Below are 19,841 nucleotides of genomic sequence, written 5' to 3'. Positions count from 1 at the left end.
CTTAGTGTAAGTAAATGAGACTCTGAAGGAGATGAATTGACACAGTGCCTACTTGAGCATAGCAGAGATAGATAGTGGGGTCGTATAGAATAGAAGAAAGTTCAGATCTATTGTTCGTAGGCTATCTCTGAGTTGTGGTCGACTCGGTGATACCTAAGAGCAACAAGAAATCTTGGTAATATAGTGCATTATTGGGCAGCTGGCTGAAAGATCAGCAGTTTTAATTCATCATTGACTCCACAAGAAAAACAGGTCATCTGCTTCCACTTACATTTATAGCCACAGAAACTTTTGAAGGATTTCCAGGAGTTGGAATTGACTTGCTAGCCATGGATTTAGCATATGCCTGGGAGTATTGGGGCACTGAGAATTCAGAGGTAGTATAGTTTTTAATCCATAACTCACCTCTCAAGTTGACTACTGCATCTTTACCTGATGATTATCTTGTGGGTTTAAACCTTTGGATGCACTTTTGAATGCACTCAGGTGTTTTGATAGTCTTCATGATTTACTGAAATATTGACTTATCATATATTGAGTCTTTATATACTTAATACCTCGATAAAATTAGAAAGATTTTATGTTTTATCAAATATTATGCTGTGTAAATCTTGGTATCCCAGATGTAATATTAAGTTTGGAAGCAGGAGTGGAATTCACTTCCTAAACAACATACCTCCAGAAACAACTTTGATAAAAGTTGATAGTTGTAGAGAGGTTTCAGGCCTTTTATTCATAGGGTCAGCTATGAGTTGTGCTCAACTTGAAGGCAATCGACAACAACACAACAACATATTAAGTAGATATTTAACATTTATGCCATAATTTAATATCCAAGCTTATAATGTTTTACTTTTTTAATGGACTAATAGCTTACCTCTCTAAGTTTTAGGCTTAATATTTTGTTACATTTGAAAGGAATCAGAGTAAATTTTCAAGTTACTAAGCATAGGCTTTTTACATTACTGGACTTTCATTTTCCTCCTACCATAACATTTCCCCCCACAATAAGCCATGCTGTATTTATTCTGCAAAAGTTGAAAATGATTCTTTTTACAATAAGCAATGTAAGTAAATAAAATTCCACCATATAGTAAACAACAGCAGTATCTTAAAATCTCTAGAAACACTCATTCCCCCTTTTTGTTGACCCAGCAGTTATATATTTAAGAGAGAAAATGTAAAAATAATTTAGCATAGACATGAAGTATTTTTGCACTTCTAGCATTTGAGTAAAATATGATTCTTCTTAAGGTAAATTAAGATTTACTATATGCACATCAACAGAGAACTGCCGGAAGTCCAGGCTGGGTTTAGAAGGGGTCGTGGTACTAGGGATATCGTTGCTGATGTTAGATGGGTCTTGGCTGAAAGCAGAGAATACCAGAAGAATGTCTATCTGTGTTTCATTGATTATGCAAAGGCATTTGACTATGTGGATCATAACAAACTGTGGCTGACTCTGAGAAGAATGGGAATCCCAGAACATTTAATTGTGCTAATACGAAACCTATACTTGGACCAAGAGGCAGTAGTCAGAACAGAGCAGGGTAACACTGCATGGTTCAAAATTGGGAAGGGTGTACGCCAGGGATGCATCCTGTCTCCATACCTTTTCAACATGTATGCAGAGCAGATTATCCGAGAGGCTGGGTTCTATGAGGAGAATTGTGGCATCAGGATTGGTGGAAGGTCTATTAACAATCTCCATTATGCAGATGACACAACCCTGCTTGCTGAAACTGAGGAGGACCTCATGCACTTGCTGCAGAGGGTCAAGGACTGCAGCCTTCAGTATGGACTGAGGCTCAATGTCAAGAAGACAAAGATTCTCACCACTGGACCAATTGGCAGCGTCAGGATGGATGACGAAGGGATTGAGATTGTTCACAGCTTCAGTTTGCTTGGCTGCACAGTCAACGCTCTTGGCACCAGCAGTCAGGAAATAAAAAAGCGTATCACGATGGGAAAGTCTGCTGTTAGGGACCTCTCTAAAGTACTCAGGAGCAACAGTGTCTCTCTGGAGACTAAGGTGCGCCTGATACAGGCCATGGTATTTGCAATCGCTTGTTATGCATCAGAGAGTTGGACAATGACTAGGGAGGAGAGAAGGAGAGTGGATGCTTTTGAGCTGTGGTGCTGGAGAAGGGTACTGAATGTACCCTGGACTGCCAGGAAAACAAACAGATTTATCTTGAAGAGGATTAAACCAAGCTACTCATTGGAGGCAAGGATTCTGGGGCTTCGTCTGACATACTTTGGACATGTTGCCAGGAGGGACGGGTCCTTGGAGAGGGACATCATGCTTGGGAGGGTTGAGGGACAACGCAGGAGGGGAAGACCCTCTATGAGATGGATTGATTCAGTGACTGGGGTAATCGGGATGGGTGTGTCAGAGGCGGTGTGGTTGGCGCAGGATAGAGCAGGGTTTTGGGCTGTTGTGCATAGGGTCGCTATGAGTCGGAAATGACTCGACGGCACATAACAACAACAACATAACAACAACGTATATTTAAAAAAGTATTATGGTTTATTGTCCTTGATGTTTTCTGAGACTTAGATTCCTGAGACCACAGGACTTGCAGCCCGTTCCCTCAGGGTGTTTTAGTTAAAGTTAAGGAGTTTACAAAATGTTGCCCTTCTTGGATGTGCTATATACATGGATATATACAGCACATACAAATATGCATGCACAACTAACATCTGCCTTGCTTATAGCATAGTCATGGATGTCATCCCTTTTACTTGCCATAGCTCTTTCTGTTGCCTGCCTGAGAATCCACTTGTATGTTAATATTTCTTCTTATTGATAATACAGGATTGTATGTGTAATAATAGTTACCTCTGTTATTTGTAACTTGTGTCAATTGCCCTAACAAAGCCCACAAAGACAATGTTTTACATTCTATTATGGTGAGTTAATACCTGGGATCTTAAATGAAACTGTTGACCTCTTCCTACAAAGAAGATTGAGGAAAATCAAAGGTCCATGAAGAGAATTAGTCCATCAGGGACATTTCCATAGTACTGAGAAGCAGTGATGTCAGTCAGATCTTTGTATTTACTTGCTATGCGTTAGGGAGCTGGGTATTGACTAAGGACGACAGAATAAGAATTGATGCCTTTGAGTTGTAGTGCTGGAGAAGAATCGTGAACATACCATGAATCGCCAAGAAAACAAATAGGTCCACCTTGGAGAGATTGAAACCAGTTTATCCTTGGAGGCTAGGATTTTGAAGCTCCATGTCATATACTTTGGGCATGTGGCCAGGAGGGACCAGTCATTAGAGAAGTACATTATGCTTGGAAGTATAGAGGAACAGCACAGGAGAGCAAGACCCCATATGAGATGGATTAACACAATAACTGAGGCAGTGGGAATAGGTGTGTATGAATCACTGAGACTGGCACAGGACAGGGCAGGCTTTAGATCTGTTGTACATAGGTTGCTATGAGTCACAAGTGACTCAACAGCGCATAACAACAACAGTAATAGACCCGTGAACTTCAACCTCCACCACCCTAAGAGCTGAAGAACTAGATGGTACCCACCTACCACTACTGACAAATAAACTTTGGAAGGAACCCTAATGGCAGGTTGTAAATGGACTGTGGGCAAAATCATAATTGCCAGTTCATTTTCATGTATATTTAGATTACTAATCTAAGTAAAAGGAAGCAGGAATGACATCCACTTCTTAAACAACATGCCTCTGGAAACTCGATAAACTCTGAGAAATGATAGTTATAGAAAGGCTTCAGGTCTTTTATTCATAGGGTCACTATGAGTCATGGTTGACTCAAAGGCAATCAGCAGCCACAATAATAAAAGTAATACTTTGTCAGCTCAAGCTCTCATTTGAAATACTCTGCTCAGCTTTCGCATTTCACTGTTCTTTCATCTTCAACTTCTCTATGTTCAGTCGCATGATTCAGATTGTCTTCTGATATCCATTTTGATATTTTCTTTCTTACTGTCTTTTTCCCACCCTTAAAATAGATTCAGTATGTGCATCCATCACCACAGTTCACCTAAGAACATTCTAATTACCTCCAAAGTAAACCCTTTTATATTATCTGTTACTCCTTTCCTGTCTTTTTTTAATTTTAGTTTATTAAATTTAATGAAAGTTTACAGAGACTTAGGGTTTCCAGTCATTTGTTGTTGAACTTTTCTCCCTGCCCACTCCCTCCCCCCAATTTACTCATCTCCTTGAAAAGAAAAAGAAAAGTCTTTCATTGTTATGCAGTTCCTTCCCCCAAGTCCACTCCACTATGCAGCCTTTACTCTGGACTTCTGTAATGACAAGAATACCCATTCATTCATATATCCCTTTTAAACAGCTCTCTCCCTCATCTGTTCCAATACAATATACATAATTCTTTTCTGTCTCCTTTTCTGTCTTCCCTCAACCCTGATGCCAGTCCTGTTTTACAACAATGGCGCTATGCAATATTTCTCCTTTTGTGACTGAGATATTTCATTCAGCATACTGTTCTCCAGGGTCATCCATTTTGCATAATATTTCATGAGTTCCTTGTTTTTCAATGTTGCATACTATTCCATTGTGTGAATATACCAGAGCTTCTCTATTTGTTTGTTGATGGGCACTTGGGTTATTCCAGCTCTTTGCTATTGCGAACAAAGCTGCAATAAACATGGGTGTGCATATATCTGCTCTTGGGTGGTGGTTATGGTTTCTTTAGGGTAAATTCCCAGTAGTGGAATTGCTGGGTCAAATGATATTTCTATTTGCAAATTTTTGAGAAAGCGCCATAAAGCCTTCCATAGTGGTTGCACCATTTTACACTTCCATCAACAGTGAATATCCAATTTCTCCACAACCTCATCAGCATTTGTTGTTTGCTGCTCTGTTGAATTTTGCTATTCGTACTGGGGTGAGAGAGATCTCATGGTTGTTTTGATTTGCATCTCTCTTAGAGCTAGGTATTTTGAACATTTCTTCATGTGTTTGTTTGCCATCTGAATGTCTTCTCTGGTGAAGTGGCTGTTCATATCCTGTGCCCATTTTTCCATTGGGTTATTTACTTTTATCTTGTTGTGGTGCTTGAGTATTTTATAAATTCTAGATATAAGTTCCTTATCAGACATGTCATTACCAAATATTTTTTCCCAAACTGTGGCTTCCCTTTTTACCCTGTTTGAGAAGTTTTTGGATGTGCATAGGGATTTCATTTTTAGAAGGTCTTATTCATCTATTTTATCCTCTTCTGGTTGTAGATTTTCCAGGAGGCTTGGAAGACTGTTTATGTTTTGTTTTCTTCATGTATGCTATCCTTCAACAACTCACTGTTCTTTGAGGATCAGTGTTCATTGCATCAAATCTATTCTTGAAATGGTTTCTAAATGCAAGTGAGATTCCTTCAACAACTCACTGTTCTTTGAGGATCAGTGTTCATTGCATCAAATCTATTCTTGAAATGGTTTCTAAATGCAAATGAGATGTGCTTGAGGCCATATATTGGCTCTTGTGTATATACTTGTTTTAGTTTTCTTCAGCTTTAGTTTGCACTTACATATGAACAACTGATAATCTCTTCCACAGTTGTCCCTAACATTGTTCTGACTGATTGAGCTACTCGACCATCATTTCTCACAGTTGTAGTTGATGTTATACCTGTGTATTCGGTTAAGTGCAGTCAGTGTGTGTGGTTGCTGTATAAAGAGGAAGAGGCACATGAGGAGGGCTGTATTTGACCTTTACTGACGTCACAAAAGGCAAACTGTTCCTGTTAATATTGTCAGTAATACATAACCCTCTTGGTACCAACAGCCAGGAAATCAAGAGACAAATTGCATTGGGAAAAGTGAGCTGTCAGGGAAACTCTCCAGAGTACTGAAGAGCAATGATGTCACACTGGAGACTAAGGTGTGCCTGATCCAGGCTATAGTCTTTGCAATTGTATGCTATGCATCAGAGAGCTGAACAGTGACTACGGATGATAAGAAGAGAATTGATGCCTTTGAGCTGTGGTGCTGGAGAAGAGTATTGAATATACCATGGACTGCTAAGAAAACAAACAGGTTTGTACTGGAGAGTGTGAAGCCAGGCTGCTCCTTTGAGGCAAGGATTCTGAAGCTTCATCTCACATACTTTGGGCATGTTGCAAGGAGGGACTGGTCCTTGGAAAGGAGCATCATGTTTGGGAGAGTGGAGGGGCAGCGAAGGAGAGGAAGACTCTCGATGAGATGGATCAATTCAATGACTGGGGTAGTGGGAGTATGTGTGTCAGAGACAATGAGGTTGGCACAGTATAGAGCAATGTTTAGGGCTCTTGTACATAGAGTTGCTATGAGTTGCAAGAGACTCGACGGCACATAAAAACAACAACACATCCTATTTGCATATTTCCACCTATTCATGACAAAGTCAAACTATGGCTAGGAAAGTTATATTGAAAGACAAACTCCACAGTGTTTCTTTGTTTCTAGAAGAGTATTTGCAATGATAAGTCATGGTAGTACAAATTCCTATCATGTGATCTCTATCCTTGTTTCTGTCACCAAGCTTGTACTTCCTGGTTAGCAGTTTTTGTTTCTAACTCTTACATTCTAATCACTAGTATATTGGTTCAATTATATAATATATAATATTATATATAATATATATTATATATAAGTTCAATTAATTTTAGACTATAAAAGTTGGTACAAATCTTCAATTTATTTTCCTTTTTCATTTGTGATTAGTGTATTTGATTGTTAGTTGTATTATCAGGTTTTTCTTCTAAGTTTATGGCTATTATTCTGTCACTGACTGCGTTGTACTTCAAGATAAATCTTGAGATATTTACTTTTGATGATGTATAAAACATCATTCTTCCTCTTCAGTTTATTCTCAGCATATGGTTCAAAATGACCAAAAATAGACTATTTTACCGCTCTGATACCAAAAATTCTAATCTTTATGCATTCTATTTCATTTTTTACTTACAGTTTTCCTATACATACCATGTTTCAGTTATTTATGGTTTTTTGCTGCTATTTTGTCTTGTGCCACAACTGCAAATGAAGGTCCTTAATCGACAGACAGCTTTAGTGCTTTCCCATCATTAAGACAGACTCTGCTTTGTGGAGGCAGTTATTTCTTAGCTGAACATAAGATTTCAAGTTGTTGTTTTTACTCATAGTGACATCAGGTCTGAACCTTGCCCTTTCCTGTGCCATCCTCATCATCTCTGATATACTTGAGCCCATTCTTAGAGTCACTGTGTCAACCCATCTCTCTGAGAGTCTTTTTCCCATTCAATTACCCTCCACCTTTCCAAGTATGATGTCTTTTTCCAAGGACTTTCTAACCTCATGTTCAAAATATCTAAGGTCAGATTTTACCATGCTTACCTGCTAGGAGCATTCTGGCTCCACTTTCTCCCAAGACATATTTGTTCTTTTCAGAATCCACGGGATATTCTGTTCTCTTCTTCACATCAACTCAAAAGCATCAGTTCTTCTTTTATTCTTATCTACTGTCCAGCTTTCAGACACATAAGATCATGGCTTGAATCAAATGTAGCTTAGTTTTTAAACTGATGTCATTGCTCTTTAATACCTTAGAGAGATCTTTGACAGCAGATTTACAAAATGCAAGATTTCTTTTGATTTCTTGACTGCTGGTGCCAATGGTGTTGATTGTGGACCTAAGCGATAAAATCATTGCCAACACCAATCTTCTCTCCATTATTCATGACATTGCCTACTGGTCTAGTAGTAAAGATTTTTGTTGAAATGCAATCCATATTGAAGACTTTGATCTTTTGGAGCAAGCCTTCAAGTCCTCGTTTCTTTTGGCAAGCAAGGTTGTATAACTGTATGACTAACAAATTGTGGCTAGCCTTGAGAAGAATTCCAGAACATTTAATTGTGCTCATATGAAACCTGCCATCTGAACAGAGCAAGAGAACACTGTAAAGAATGTGGGAGGGCTGTATCCTTTCTCCATACCTTTTAACTATGTATGCCTGTGGTGGCCTACTGGCAAGAAGCTGCAGTCCAATCCTGAAGGCATGTGGTTCGAGGCAGCCAGCTATTCTACTAGAGATGGATGGGCAGTCTCCTCCCATGAGATTAAGCCTCTGAAAACGTGCTGGAGGGTCAGCTATGGATCAATTCTGGCTCTGTGGTATACAGTAACACAACAAGCAAATCATTCAAGTTGATGACTTTTATGAAGAAGAATGTGGCATCAGGATCAGAGGAATACTTATCAACAACCTGCATTATGCAGACGAAATTCCAAAGGGAAGCTCAAAAACACAAAGTCTAATGTTTGAAAACGTGAGGTTAGGAAACCAAAAGGATTGAATATTGTCAGCTTTTCTCAAGCTGAAAGAACTCAAGAAAAAAAATTTTAAACCTCAAATTGCAAGCATGAAAAATTCTATGGGTGAAATATTTAATTACTCAGGAAGCATCAAAAGAAGGGAGTGATATATAGGAGGATTTTACTATAAAAAGAACTGGTAAACACTGAGCCACTTCAGTACATAATTTGATCAGAACCAGTGGTATTGAAAAAAGTCCAAGCTGCCCTAAACACATTAAAAAAAGTTTAGGCTTTAGGAATTGACAGAATACTAACTGAGATGTTTTCAAAAAATAGAGGCAGCCTTGAATGTGCTCACTTGTCTAAACAAAGAAATTTGGAAAACAGTTACTGTACCTGCCAACTGGAAGGGATCCATGTTTGTATTCATTCCAAAAAAAGTTGATATAAGAGAATGTGGAAATTCTTGAATAATACCAGCACTGTGTACACACACACACACTGCTAAAGACTGTAGTGATCTATATTTTAATAAATCAAAACCAGCTTGGCCAGTGAATATGAAAAACAGTAGAACATTGTTAATGTTGGAGGTTGGAAGCCAATCAAAACATGATTGGGAAGATCTGCTTCCTCAAATAAGGTAGACTTTTGGGACCTTCATTTGCTTATATAGCATAAGTCAAAATAAGACGAAACAGCTGCAAATATCCTTAGTAATTGGAATGTAAATGTGCAAAGTGTGAGTCTAAAAATACTTCAAGTTGTCAGAAATGAAATGTAATGCGTAAATGTCGATATCCTAAGTGTGAATCTAAAAATACTTCAGGTTGTCAAAATGAAATGGAATACTTAATGTCAGTGTCCTAAGTATTAGTGATGTGAAATGGAATACTATTCACCATTCTTAATTAGTCACTCATCTAGTCTATCTCAGGAATGGCAAATTTAAGAGAAAAGATATTTCATTCATCAAAAAGAACATTTCAAGATATATCCTGATGTGTAAAACTGTCAGTGATAGCAATTCCATGCATATAAAAAGAAGACCAGTTCATACAACTCATTTCCATTTTCGTACCAACTAATAATGCCAAAGATAAACTAACAATTTCTACTATCAGTATGGTCTAAAATTGCAAATATTCAGTCAAGATGCAAAAGCTGTTACTTATGAGTAGAATGTGTAAGTAGAAATAAAGTGTCAGCATTTGGAAGCTATGGCCTTGGTGATAGAAATAGTGCAGGAGGTTGTGTGATAGACTTTGGTATGATGAATGCTTATTTATGGCAAATGCTTTTCCCCCCCAATTACAAAAATGCCAGCAATACATGTGGACTTTGCCAGATGGGATACACAGGAAGGAATCAACTTGACCACATGGAGAAACTGAGTATTATCAGTCAAAACAAGACCAGAGACAGTGAAACAGATGAGATTAATGGTTGCTATTAAGCAAATTCAAGTTGAAGCTGAGGAAATTTGAATAAGTCTGGGAGACCCAAGAACTCACCTGAATTTCACTACTATCTCAGTTACAGATTTGATGTGTTCTATACTGATAACTGAATACTGAATGAAATGGGGGAAGACATTAACGACATTATAGGAGAAGAAAGCACAAAATCATTAAAAAAGACAGGAAGTAAAAGATTAAAACATATATTAGAACAGGCTCTGAAACTTGCTCTAAAATGTGAAAAAGCTGAAGTGAAGGAGATTATGAAACATAAGTGCTAAATAGAAGGTTCCAAAGTGCAACTCAAGATTTGATGATTTAGTGCTGATTTTGAAGCACTACAGTCATAAGTGTGGATTATTCTTTAAAATAAACATCCTCACAGTTGGACCACTAAGCAGCATCGTGAGAAATAGAGAAAAGAAATTATTTGAATCAATAATCAATAACTCTAGATGAGCAGTCAAGAAATTAAACAGTTGCACTTGGGTGGATTTTCTGTAAAAAAATTTAATTTTAAAGCAAAGTTGTGACTTGGAAAATGGAAAGTGCCTGTTGTAAGCTATAGTATTTTAATACTTTATATACATGCAGAATCTGCACAGTACAAAAGAGTACTGAAAAAGAATTCATGTCTTTGAATCCTGACTTGGTGGAGAATTTGAAATATACTGTAAATTGCCAGAGGGAGCTCTGGTGGCTTGGTGTTAAGGAAGGTGCATTACCAACCTGGATGCATGTGGTTCAAATCCACTAGCTGCTCCATGGGAAGAAGATGGGCAGTCTTCTCCCATGCAGTTTATTGCCTCTGAAAACCTAATGGATGGTCCTCTATGGGTCTGTTCCAACTCGACGGTACTCAACAACAACAGCAATATTATTAGTATAATGAACTAGTCATTTTCCCATGTATTGCTCAATGCTAAATCTTTTCTTTATTTTTATTGTTTAATCTCCAGAACTACTTTATGAAATAGTTTGTATTCTTTCTGTTTTACAGATGGGGAAACAGGTCAGGTTTTCTCAAAAAGATTAAGCAGCTGGCTCAGGATAGAATGATGATTCTAATTAAGCCATCCTCTTTTGACTATCCCGTTGGTACTTAAATAATTGCAGAAGGACAGTTGATAAACTTGTACAGTGTCTTTTATTTCTCACAATATACATAAATAATGCACATCTCACCTGGGTCTTAGTTCAAGAAGGGCTAGCTATTTAAAAGTTCTGTACACTTATTTATCTCTGCAAGTGTAAAACATTGGAGAAAAAAAAATCATTCTACTGAAAAAGTAGGTTCTGTTTGTGACTAAAGTAAGTTATTTGTTATTGTTTCTTGCCTTAGTGTCAAGATGATAGTGTAAGGATAACATTAATATAGAAGACTAATTTGGGAAACTTATCATAGGTACTTTTGTTTGAATAACATGTCTTTATTTCTTTTACTTCCTCATATAGAGATTGTTTGTGGAAGTTTTTCTTTCCTCCTGATTATCAAGTTTTGAAAGTTTCAGAAATTGCACAGCCAGGCAGACCAAGACAGATCCTTGCTTTTGAACTACGAATGAATATTATCGCCGATGCTACAATTGACTTGCTGTTTACTAAAAATAGGGTAACTATTGAAATGATAGAAAATAATTAGCATTTAAAAATGCCACATTATTTTCTAGATTTTTTTTTTTACTATTCTAACCCTTTATTTGGAAGCTTTGGTAGCCTAATGATAAGAAGCGGTGCTGTAATTCTAATGCATATGGTTCGAATCTGTCAGTTGCTCTGTAAGAGAAGGATAAGTAGTCTCTTCTGGTGACATTTACTGCCTCTGAAAACTTGCTGGAGCGTAAGATATGGGCTGATTCTGGCTTGATGACACATAACAGCATGCCCTATCTTTAAGATCTCTGGTGGCTAGCCCTTAGGGAGTTCACTGCTAACCTAAAAGCCATACATCTCTGCCAATTCTAGTCCACCAGCAACTCGTCAGGAGAAAGACAGTCTTCTTCCTTGCGATTTACAGCCTCTGAAAATCTACTACAGGTTTAGCTGTGAGTTGGTTCTGACCCAATGGCAGGAAGCTATTTTATAAGTTTGATTCATTTATATCAATTTCTGTGAACTTCTTTCAACCTAACCTAATTGTATATTATTTTATTAAATGTCATATAAAAGAAAAGAATGAATAATAAGTCTTTGTGTCATAATCTTACTAATTTTCTTTTTTATATGTAGCTTTTTTCAACTGTTTCAGTGTAGCTTTCGTATAAATTTAGACTTTTGTTCAAAAAACTTTAAATGTATGTTTTAAGTACCATTGATAGTTGCAATTTGTATGTGATGAGAACATAAAAGTATAGATGTTTGCACTATAACTGTAATGAATATATAAATGAAATTTTTTTTTATTTTTGTAGGAAACAAATGCTGTACATGTAAATGTAGGTGCTGGCTCATATTTAGAAATTAATATTCCGATGACAGTTGAGGAAAATGGTAAGCCACATTTATAATTTTTATTTTAAATTATTGGTAGAAAAGGCATTCTCACACTGATAATATAGTTAGTTTTAAAAAATGATATAAAATATAATATATATGAATTATTTTATAAAGCAAAAAGTCCATGAACAAAATAAGATGTGTATGAATGATATGTAAACCAACAAAAGAAATTTTTTCAAAACCGAAGTATTTTCCCTACAAACTCATTTGATGTTTCTGTTTTATTTTTTTAAAAAATTGATAGTTGATTTATCCTTCATTCACATTGTGTTTCATATAATCATTCCTATTCATTGTTTTATAAAATCAATTGCCATTGAACTCTGCCCACCATTACCCTTTATTTCCAGATCACCGCCAGATCTTTCCTATTTCCTTTACCTTCCACAACCTCTGCCCATCAGATAATAGTTTATGAATCTATTTGAAATAATGTTAATGGAACTTTTTCTAATTTTTTTCTTGTCTTGATATGCCTTTAACAGTAAATATTACATTAACTAAGCTGTTAGTATTATTAGAGTTGAAGAGACACTATTTCTAATCAAGTTTTATAACTCTATGCTTGCATTATATCCTGTGCATTGCTTTTGTGGAAGTAAGCATAATTTGCTCATCACAGCTTGCCTGTTAAGACTCTTACTCCTTTGCTTAACACAAGCTTGTTTGTTAAGACAGTTACTTCACAGGAGTAATTGATTACCTGATCAACAGACTTTGTTTTAGGGCATACTGTGGAGATTTTTGTCATAGTAAGTTGGATTCTTTGAACAGCATAACTTTAAGAAAATGCAGCAGTATTTGCAGTTTTGTAAAACATTTCATACTTCAAGTATTAGATAATACCATCGTAAATACAGTTCTATTTAAATTAATATATGTTCATTATGTCACTGAAAGTTGGGCACTGTTATTTTAGTGAGTAACATTATTAAAGTGTTAAATTTATGAAATTATTAAGTAGCCTTTTTCATTTTGCCTTCTAATCCCATTTCTCATTACATATTTATGTCATCGATATTAATGTGAAATTCTACTTTTCCTACTCACCTGAACATAAAGAAACTCATCCATATTTTTTAAATTGCTAGTTGATGGTGGTGATACTTTTGTTATGCGTATTTAAGTTTTATTTAATTTCTACTTTGTTTACTTTTCCTTGTTTCTGTCACTTATTTTGGTGCTTCTTTTAAGAAGAAAACAGGTGTAGAGATTGACTGGATTTATCAGTTTTTATAAGAGGTAGCTGATGGTCAGGCTTACCTACTTAGATGATCAAGTGAAAAAGTGAGAGTAACATATTAAATTTTCCCCTTAACTTTGAGCTCTTTTGCTGAAGAACTGAAGACCATTTTAGATCTTAATAGTCATGCTTCATCATTTCTAGAACCTAGTGATTTCAGAAAAGACTGTTGGAAAAAAGCTTTTTTTAAAAAAAAATTCTTATTATGGGTATATGATAGAATTAAACAATTCTGGTTGTATGAAGTTGAAATTAATTTTCTTAATGAAATAATTTCATGTTTTAAGAGATTAACTTAGTGACATATTTTATGTTAATACAAAATTTAAATGATATACATATTAATGTTACACATGGGATAGAGGAGTAATTTTAGGCCCAAGAGACTCATGATATCAAGCATATTCTAGCTATGAATTTTGACAGGTACCACAGATTAGTTGTAGAATTCTGAATTAGATAAGTGTTCAGGAAACTGTCACATTCCATAAAGGTGAGGTAGTTTTTCTGATGACTGCCTGAGAAGCTGAAGAGAAGATTGAACTTAAGTCTCCAGCAATAACAAAATACAGCTTCAAACAAATAAATACAAAACTTTGCAGAGACCTTGTTATTTGTGAGAAAATACTTAGAGTAGGATGCGTGTTGAATAAACAGCATAATAATGACCACAGCATAAATGTTCATAGGAGAGCATCCCATCAAGAAAGGAAATGTGACACACTAAAAGTTTTCTGGTTTTGTGAGGAAAAGGACCACAGTTGTTTAAAAACAGACCATAAGGAATAGTTGAAAATACATGCCTTTGAATGAGTGGAAAATGAGAACACATGACAACTGTCTTAAATAGTTGAAAAGTTTCATTTACAGAATAAATGTGTAGTTTTGCATTAGAAGCAAAATTAGGACAAATAGGTATTTATATGGAAATGCAATCGCAAACTTACTGTCAAAGGTGTATATTTAACAAGTGACTGATCAATATTTTTTAGACATTCCCTCTTTGAGTGGTGGTGAAAATAGTTACAGTTGTAGAAGTTTTTAATTGTATATTTTTTTAATGTTCTGAATTTTTATGTTTTCATGTATTAGGTTATACCCCTGCCATTAAAGGACAACTCTTACATGTGGATGCCACTACTAGCATGCAATACCGGACCCTTTTAGAAGCAGAAATGTTAGCAGTAAGTAACTAGTACTACATTGATGATACCCATTCTTATATGAAAAATGTATTTGGTTATAATATTTTTTGTTTTTGTTTTTTTTTTTTAACTGTGTTTACTGTCAAATCAGATCTGACTGGTACAGGAGGAGATTGCCCCTCCTTCTCCACCAGAGCATCTGGTGGATTTGAACCGCATCCCTCTGGGATTAGTATAAAATTTCTATGAGCAGAAGTCATTCAGTGGTTTATCTTATATGGACTTAGAGGAACCATTATGTATTCTTGGTTCTTTCTCCTTCCTGGAAGAGAAGTGGATTACTTCTTTTGTGTATTTATTTTGTGGTTCAAATCCACCAGTTACTCCATGGAAGAAAGATGGGTAATGTCCTTTTATGTGATTTAAAGGCTCCAAAAACTTTCTGGAGTGTCAGCTGTGATTTGGTTCTGACTCAGTGACAGTGAGTAAGTGATGTACTTCATTTTTCAATCTACTTCTAGTATGGAGAAGGGGATTAAAAGCAGTGACCTTTAAAAAAGTGAAAAATTGTTTAAATATTACCTTTATACAGTATTTGACTGGACTAAATCTCTTTTAAGTTTTAAATAAGGTAATTTCTTACCATAAGATAGATAGTTTCTTGCCATTTGATTCCTTTCTCAGGAATTAAATAATATAGAATGATATTAATTGTTCTTTAAGGTGATGAATAAGATAAAAAAAAAACACACCAAACCTGTTATTAATACTTGGGTTACTCCAAGTTGCTGTTGTTGTGTACTAGAGAGTTGGAACTGACCCATAGCTGACCCTCCTGTGGGTTTCAGAGACAGTTGATCACACTGGAGGAGATTGCCCATCCTTCTCCCACAGAGCACCTGGTGGCCTCAAACCATGTACCTTCAGGATTGCAGTGCCGCTTTTTGCCACTAAGCCACCAGAACTCCCTATTAGAAATAATGTAAAAATTCTTGTAATTAAAACTGCATATTGTTTTTGTTAGGGTGTTGTTGAGTCCAGTATGACCCGTAGTGGCTCTGTGGACATAGACCTGAACCCTGTCCTATCCTGTGCCATCCTCTCAAACTGACATACTTGAGCCCATTGCTGAAGTCACTGTGTCAGTCCAGCTGGTTGAGAGTCTTTCTCTTATTTGCTGACCTTCCACCTTTCCAAGCATAATGTACCTCTCCCAAAAATGGCCTCTAAAAGTAACATGCCCAATGTATGTGAGATAAACTGCAGGTTAGAGACTCATTTACCAGGCCAGTTGCCATTGTTACTATTATTTTTTTTAAAAATCAGAGGCCATAGCAGTCAGAAAAACCACTGTATAACATGATTGATTTCCAGGAAAAAAAATCTTTCATTTAAGATGTTTAATAGGGTACTTAATCTTGTCCTAATATTATAATAACTGTTTATGTATGTGTATATCTCAAAACCTCACAATTCTAAGAATATTAAATTTGAATATGCAGCACTGAATTGAATTAATGAGCCATTGCTGATATTTATTTGCAATAATGATATTCCTGGACATGAAGCTTTTGCCTGTATAGAGATGCTAAGTTTTGCCTGGTAGAATATACTGCAAATCACAGATTATATCAGATCTTTAACTACTGTGCGGTTAGATGAGAACCCCAAGAGGCACTGGTAGTCAGACTTGTGTGTGACAAGATGCTCTTACCATCTTTCCTCATCCTGATCTCATTTAACAGAGAAGGCTTAAAGAAGAAGTAGAGAAGTCAGATAATGTTATTCTTTTAAGGCAAGTGTATTTTTAAAGCTATAGCCTGATTAAAGTAATTAGTATCCCTAAATAGTACACTTATAAAATCTTGAATTGACACATGTTGTGTTACATACATACTTACAATAAAAACAAACAAAATTCTTACAGCCTGTGTTGGTGTCTTTTAAAGGTTTTGTTTTGTTTTTCACCACATCATGGCCTAATATTTCAAGGAGGTCAGTGTAGCCACAGACAGACCTTCAGCCAAAGCAAGATTAAACGACTCAGAGGGACCTTCTGTTCAGCTCTGTAGGAAAGTACATTTTTTAATTACTGATCAGTGTTTGTCGGCACCGTCACGTTTATTAAAGCTCTAACATTTTTCCTTAATATTTGTTTTGTAGTTCCACATCAATGCCAGCTACCCCCGAATATGGAACATGCCGCAAACATGGCAGTGTGAGTTAGAGGTTTATAAGGCCACCGTCACGTTTATTAAAGCTCTAACATTTTTCCTTAATATTTGTTTTGTAGTTCCACATCAATGCCAGCTACCCCCGAATATGGAACATGCCGCAAACATGGCAATGTGAGTTAGAGGTTTATAAGGCCACCTACCACTTTATTTTTGCACAGAAGAACTTCTTTACAGGTAATTACTAGAAAATGTAAATAACAGCTTATTTGTGTTCAGTAAGGTTTTCTTTTAAATTTAACATAAGATATGACACTAATCATGCTTTCTTATTTTTACATTTATTTTTAGGATGAGAGTTACAAAGGGAGATTTAAAATATAGGCATTTTGTATTCTGACATAAATAAAAATGTGAATCAAAGACTTAGCTTAGAATAAAATGATATAACTCAGGCTAGTATAAGTCTGATAAGAAATAGATGGCCAGCTAAACCAATTTCTCTGCTGATTCCAGAAGCAGGTCTCAGCATACCTTCTTAATTTTGTTTTAAATATAATAATTTGTAAATAGTATCTGTTACAATGAAGAATTGCATCATAACTATCTTGAACTTTATCTTAAATTGCATCGGAACTTCTTGAAGCATATTATGGTAGATACTAATATTTCATGAGTGTAAAAACAGTAGTCTTGGTTTGTGAGTAAAACAAATATTGCTACAGTAAAAAATAAGTGTTAATAGATTTTTGAGCCTATATTTAAAGAATTTAGCTAAACAAAATCTGTCCAGTTTACTAGAATAGATCATTCTTAGAAGAGCAACCTGATTTTCACTTGACTGTATATGTAGCCAACCATCTTTTCTCCCCTCCATGCACCAATCATTTACTGAGCATGTAGCCAGAGAGCACTATTGATTGTTCTGAGGGAATAATGGTAAATGAGAGATACAGAATCTTGCCTTTTTATCACTTACTATCTGTATGATGTTGACCAACTTGCTTCATTATTTAAGCTTCCAATATAGGAATAATAATTTCTACCTTAATTTTACTATTGCTAAAATTATGGCCTATTACAGTGCAGTATGGCAATATGTTCAAGCCTGAGTTTTACATCAAGTTTCTAGTTTGGCTGTGAATATTACCTGGAGGACTAGAGAAATATTCATTACTCATGGATTCTTCCCCTGATGGACAGTCTTAATAAAAAAATTTTTTGCAGAGTCCCTGGCAAGTTTTAACTTTCATAGGTGAAGCTGAACATTAAATAATGTTAAAATTAGTTTTTAGATTTATAAAAAAACCAAAACAAATTTAGTAGCTAAAACAGTGTGTCTGGCTTTCATATTTTAGGTCACTCAACTCACACAGTACCATATTTTTACACAAATAATATGCACATAATATGTTCTTACAAACCTAGCATTCCTCTCCTGCATTAGTTTCCTATGCATGACATGCATTTTATATGTGTGCACACATTGTTTATGTGAGCATTCTATTAGTGAAAAATATGTCAACTCTTGGAGGTGTCATTACTATTATCCTTATTGTACATATGAAGTTAAGTTGCAGAGAGGCAAGCAATTTGTTCAGGATCACATTCCTAATAAATGGTTCAAGCTACTCGTTTAAACTCAAGTAGTTTTGCTCAGGAGTCTGTTATTTACCTTCCCTGATTAGACCTCTAGATAATTTTTCTCTCTCAACTCTGTGTTTGGTGGTATGTGTGTGAGTGATTTGAATGAGCAGATTTATGTTACTTTCAGCCATTCTTGTTAATTTTGTTTTTTGACATTGTTTCTAGTACTAATATTGTAATAGCAAGCATCCAACATCTTCCATGTGTGTGATTGTTGTTTCTATTCATCCTTCTAATCTGTCCCTTCCTGCTTTTATGAACTTTATCTTTGATAAAGGTATTATTAATGTTAGAATACAATACATGTAAATAATGCAGAAGCTAGAAGAAAAAGTTGAGGAAACTACTGAAATAGAACAGGCCCCATATTGCTCTGTAAGGTAAACTTTTATGCATCAAATTCTGGAACAAAACCGAAAAGCCAAAATCATACCAGGGTACAGGCAGGGTTCTCTGTAAGGTAATTTTAAAAGGCCACAACTAAAATACATAACAAATCAGAACTTGACACAAATGACTGACTATAAATTATAAGAAGACCTACTTTATGTTTCATTCACTATTATATTCCCAGCATCTACAGTAGAATCTGACCTCATATAGTTATTTAATGGTTTAGGCAGTATGGAAAAAATATTCCATCTACACCTGTAATTAAGAAATACAGTTTAGGTGACTTTTTCAGTTAACAATGATAAGATAAAAAAGAAATAGAATGCATGAGATGGTACAATAAAATACATAGTCAAGTACATGTTTCTGGTGGCTGTATAAATGGATTTCTTGGGAAATAATTCTGTAATACAGCCTCTAAAAACTTTGCTCCAAAAGGAGCTCTGGTGGCCTAGTGGCAAAAAGCTGCACTGCAATCCCGGAGGTACACAATTCGAATCCGCCAGGTGCTCTGCTGGAGAAGGAGGGGCAATCTCCTCCTGTTCCAGTCAGATCAAATTTGATGGTACACACCAAAAATAATAAAATAAAATTTAAAAACAAAACAAAAAAAAACTTGGCTCCAGAGGTGCGTGGTTCGCATCCACCAGATTCTCTGCTTGAGAAGGAGGGACAATGTCCTCCTGTACCAGTTGGATCCAATTTGATGGTACACACACAAAAATAATAAAATAAAAAAAAATGTAAAAAAAAAACTTGGCTCAGAATTTCTACTCTGGAATCTGTGGTACTAATTTAATATACATATGTGAAATTTTTTGCACAAAAATGCATAATCTACTACTTTCTGTGTGATACATAATTTTGCAACATATAAATATTCATCTATCTTGTTAGGTGTCATCCAATTGGCCTCAATTCACAGCAGTTCCATGTACAGTAGAAGAAAACACAAACAATCCTGCACCATCCTTTAGTTTATCTGTTCTTAAGCC

At 35.7% G+C, this 19,841-nt stretch overlaps 1 protein-coding gene across 1 annotated transcript in view; it reads left to right on the top strand.

The window, feature by feature from the left end:
* Window positions 1-19,841, top strand: part of KIAA1109 (KIAA1109 ortholog) — a 249,312-nt gene that overhangs the window by 46,935 nt on the left and 182,536 nt on the right. Inside the window, exons 10-13 of the mRNA XM_006881048.1 lie at window positions 11,201-11,357; window positions 12,157-12,235; window positions 14,580-14,671; window positions 16,926-17,043. Coding sequence (XP_006881110.1) covers window positions 11,201-11,357; window positions 12,157-12,235; window positions 14,580-14,671; window positions 16,926-17,043 — 446 coding nt within the window. The remainder of the gene's footprint in view (window positions 1-11,200; window positions 11,358-12,156; window positions 12,236-14,579; window positions 14,672-16,925; window positions 17,044-19,841) is intronic.

This window comes from Elephantulus edwardii, unplaced genomic scaffold (assembly GCF_000299155.1).
Source record: "Elephantulus edwardii isolate Elephantulus edwardi_28Jun2011 unplaced genomic scaffold, EleEdw1.0 scaffold00012, whole genome shotgun sequence".
Taxonomy (NCBI): Eukaryota; Metazoa; Chordata; class Mammalia; order Macroscelidea; family Macroscelididae; genus Elephantulus; species Elephantulus edwardii.
The sequence above is the reverse complement of the archived record's forward strand: the minus strand, read 5'-3'. Positions and strand labels throughout refer to the sequence as shown.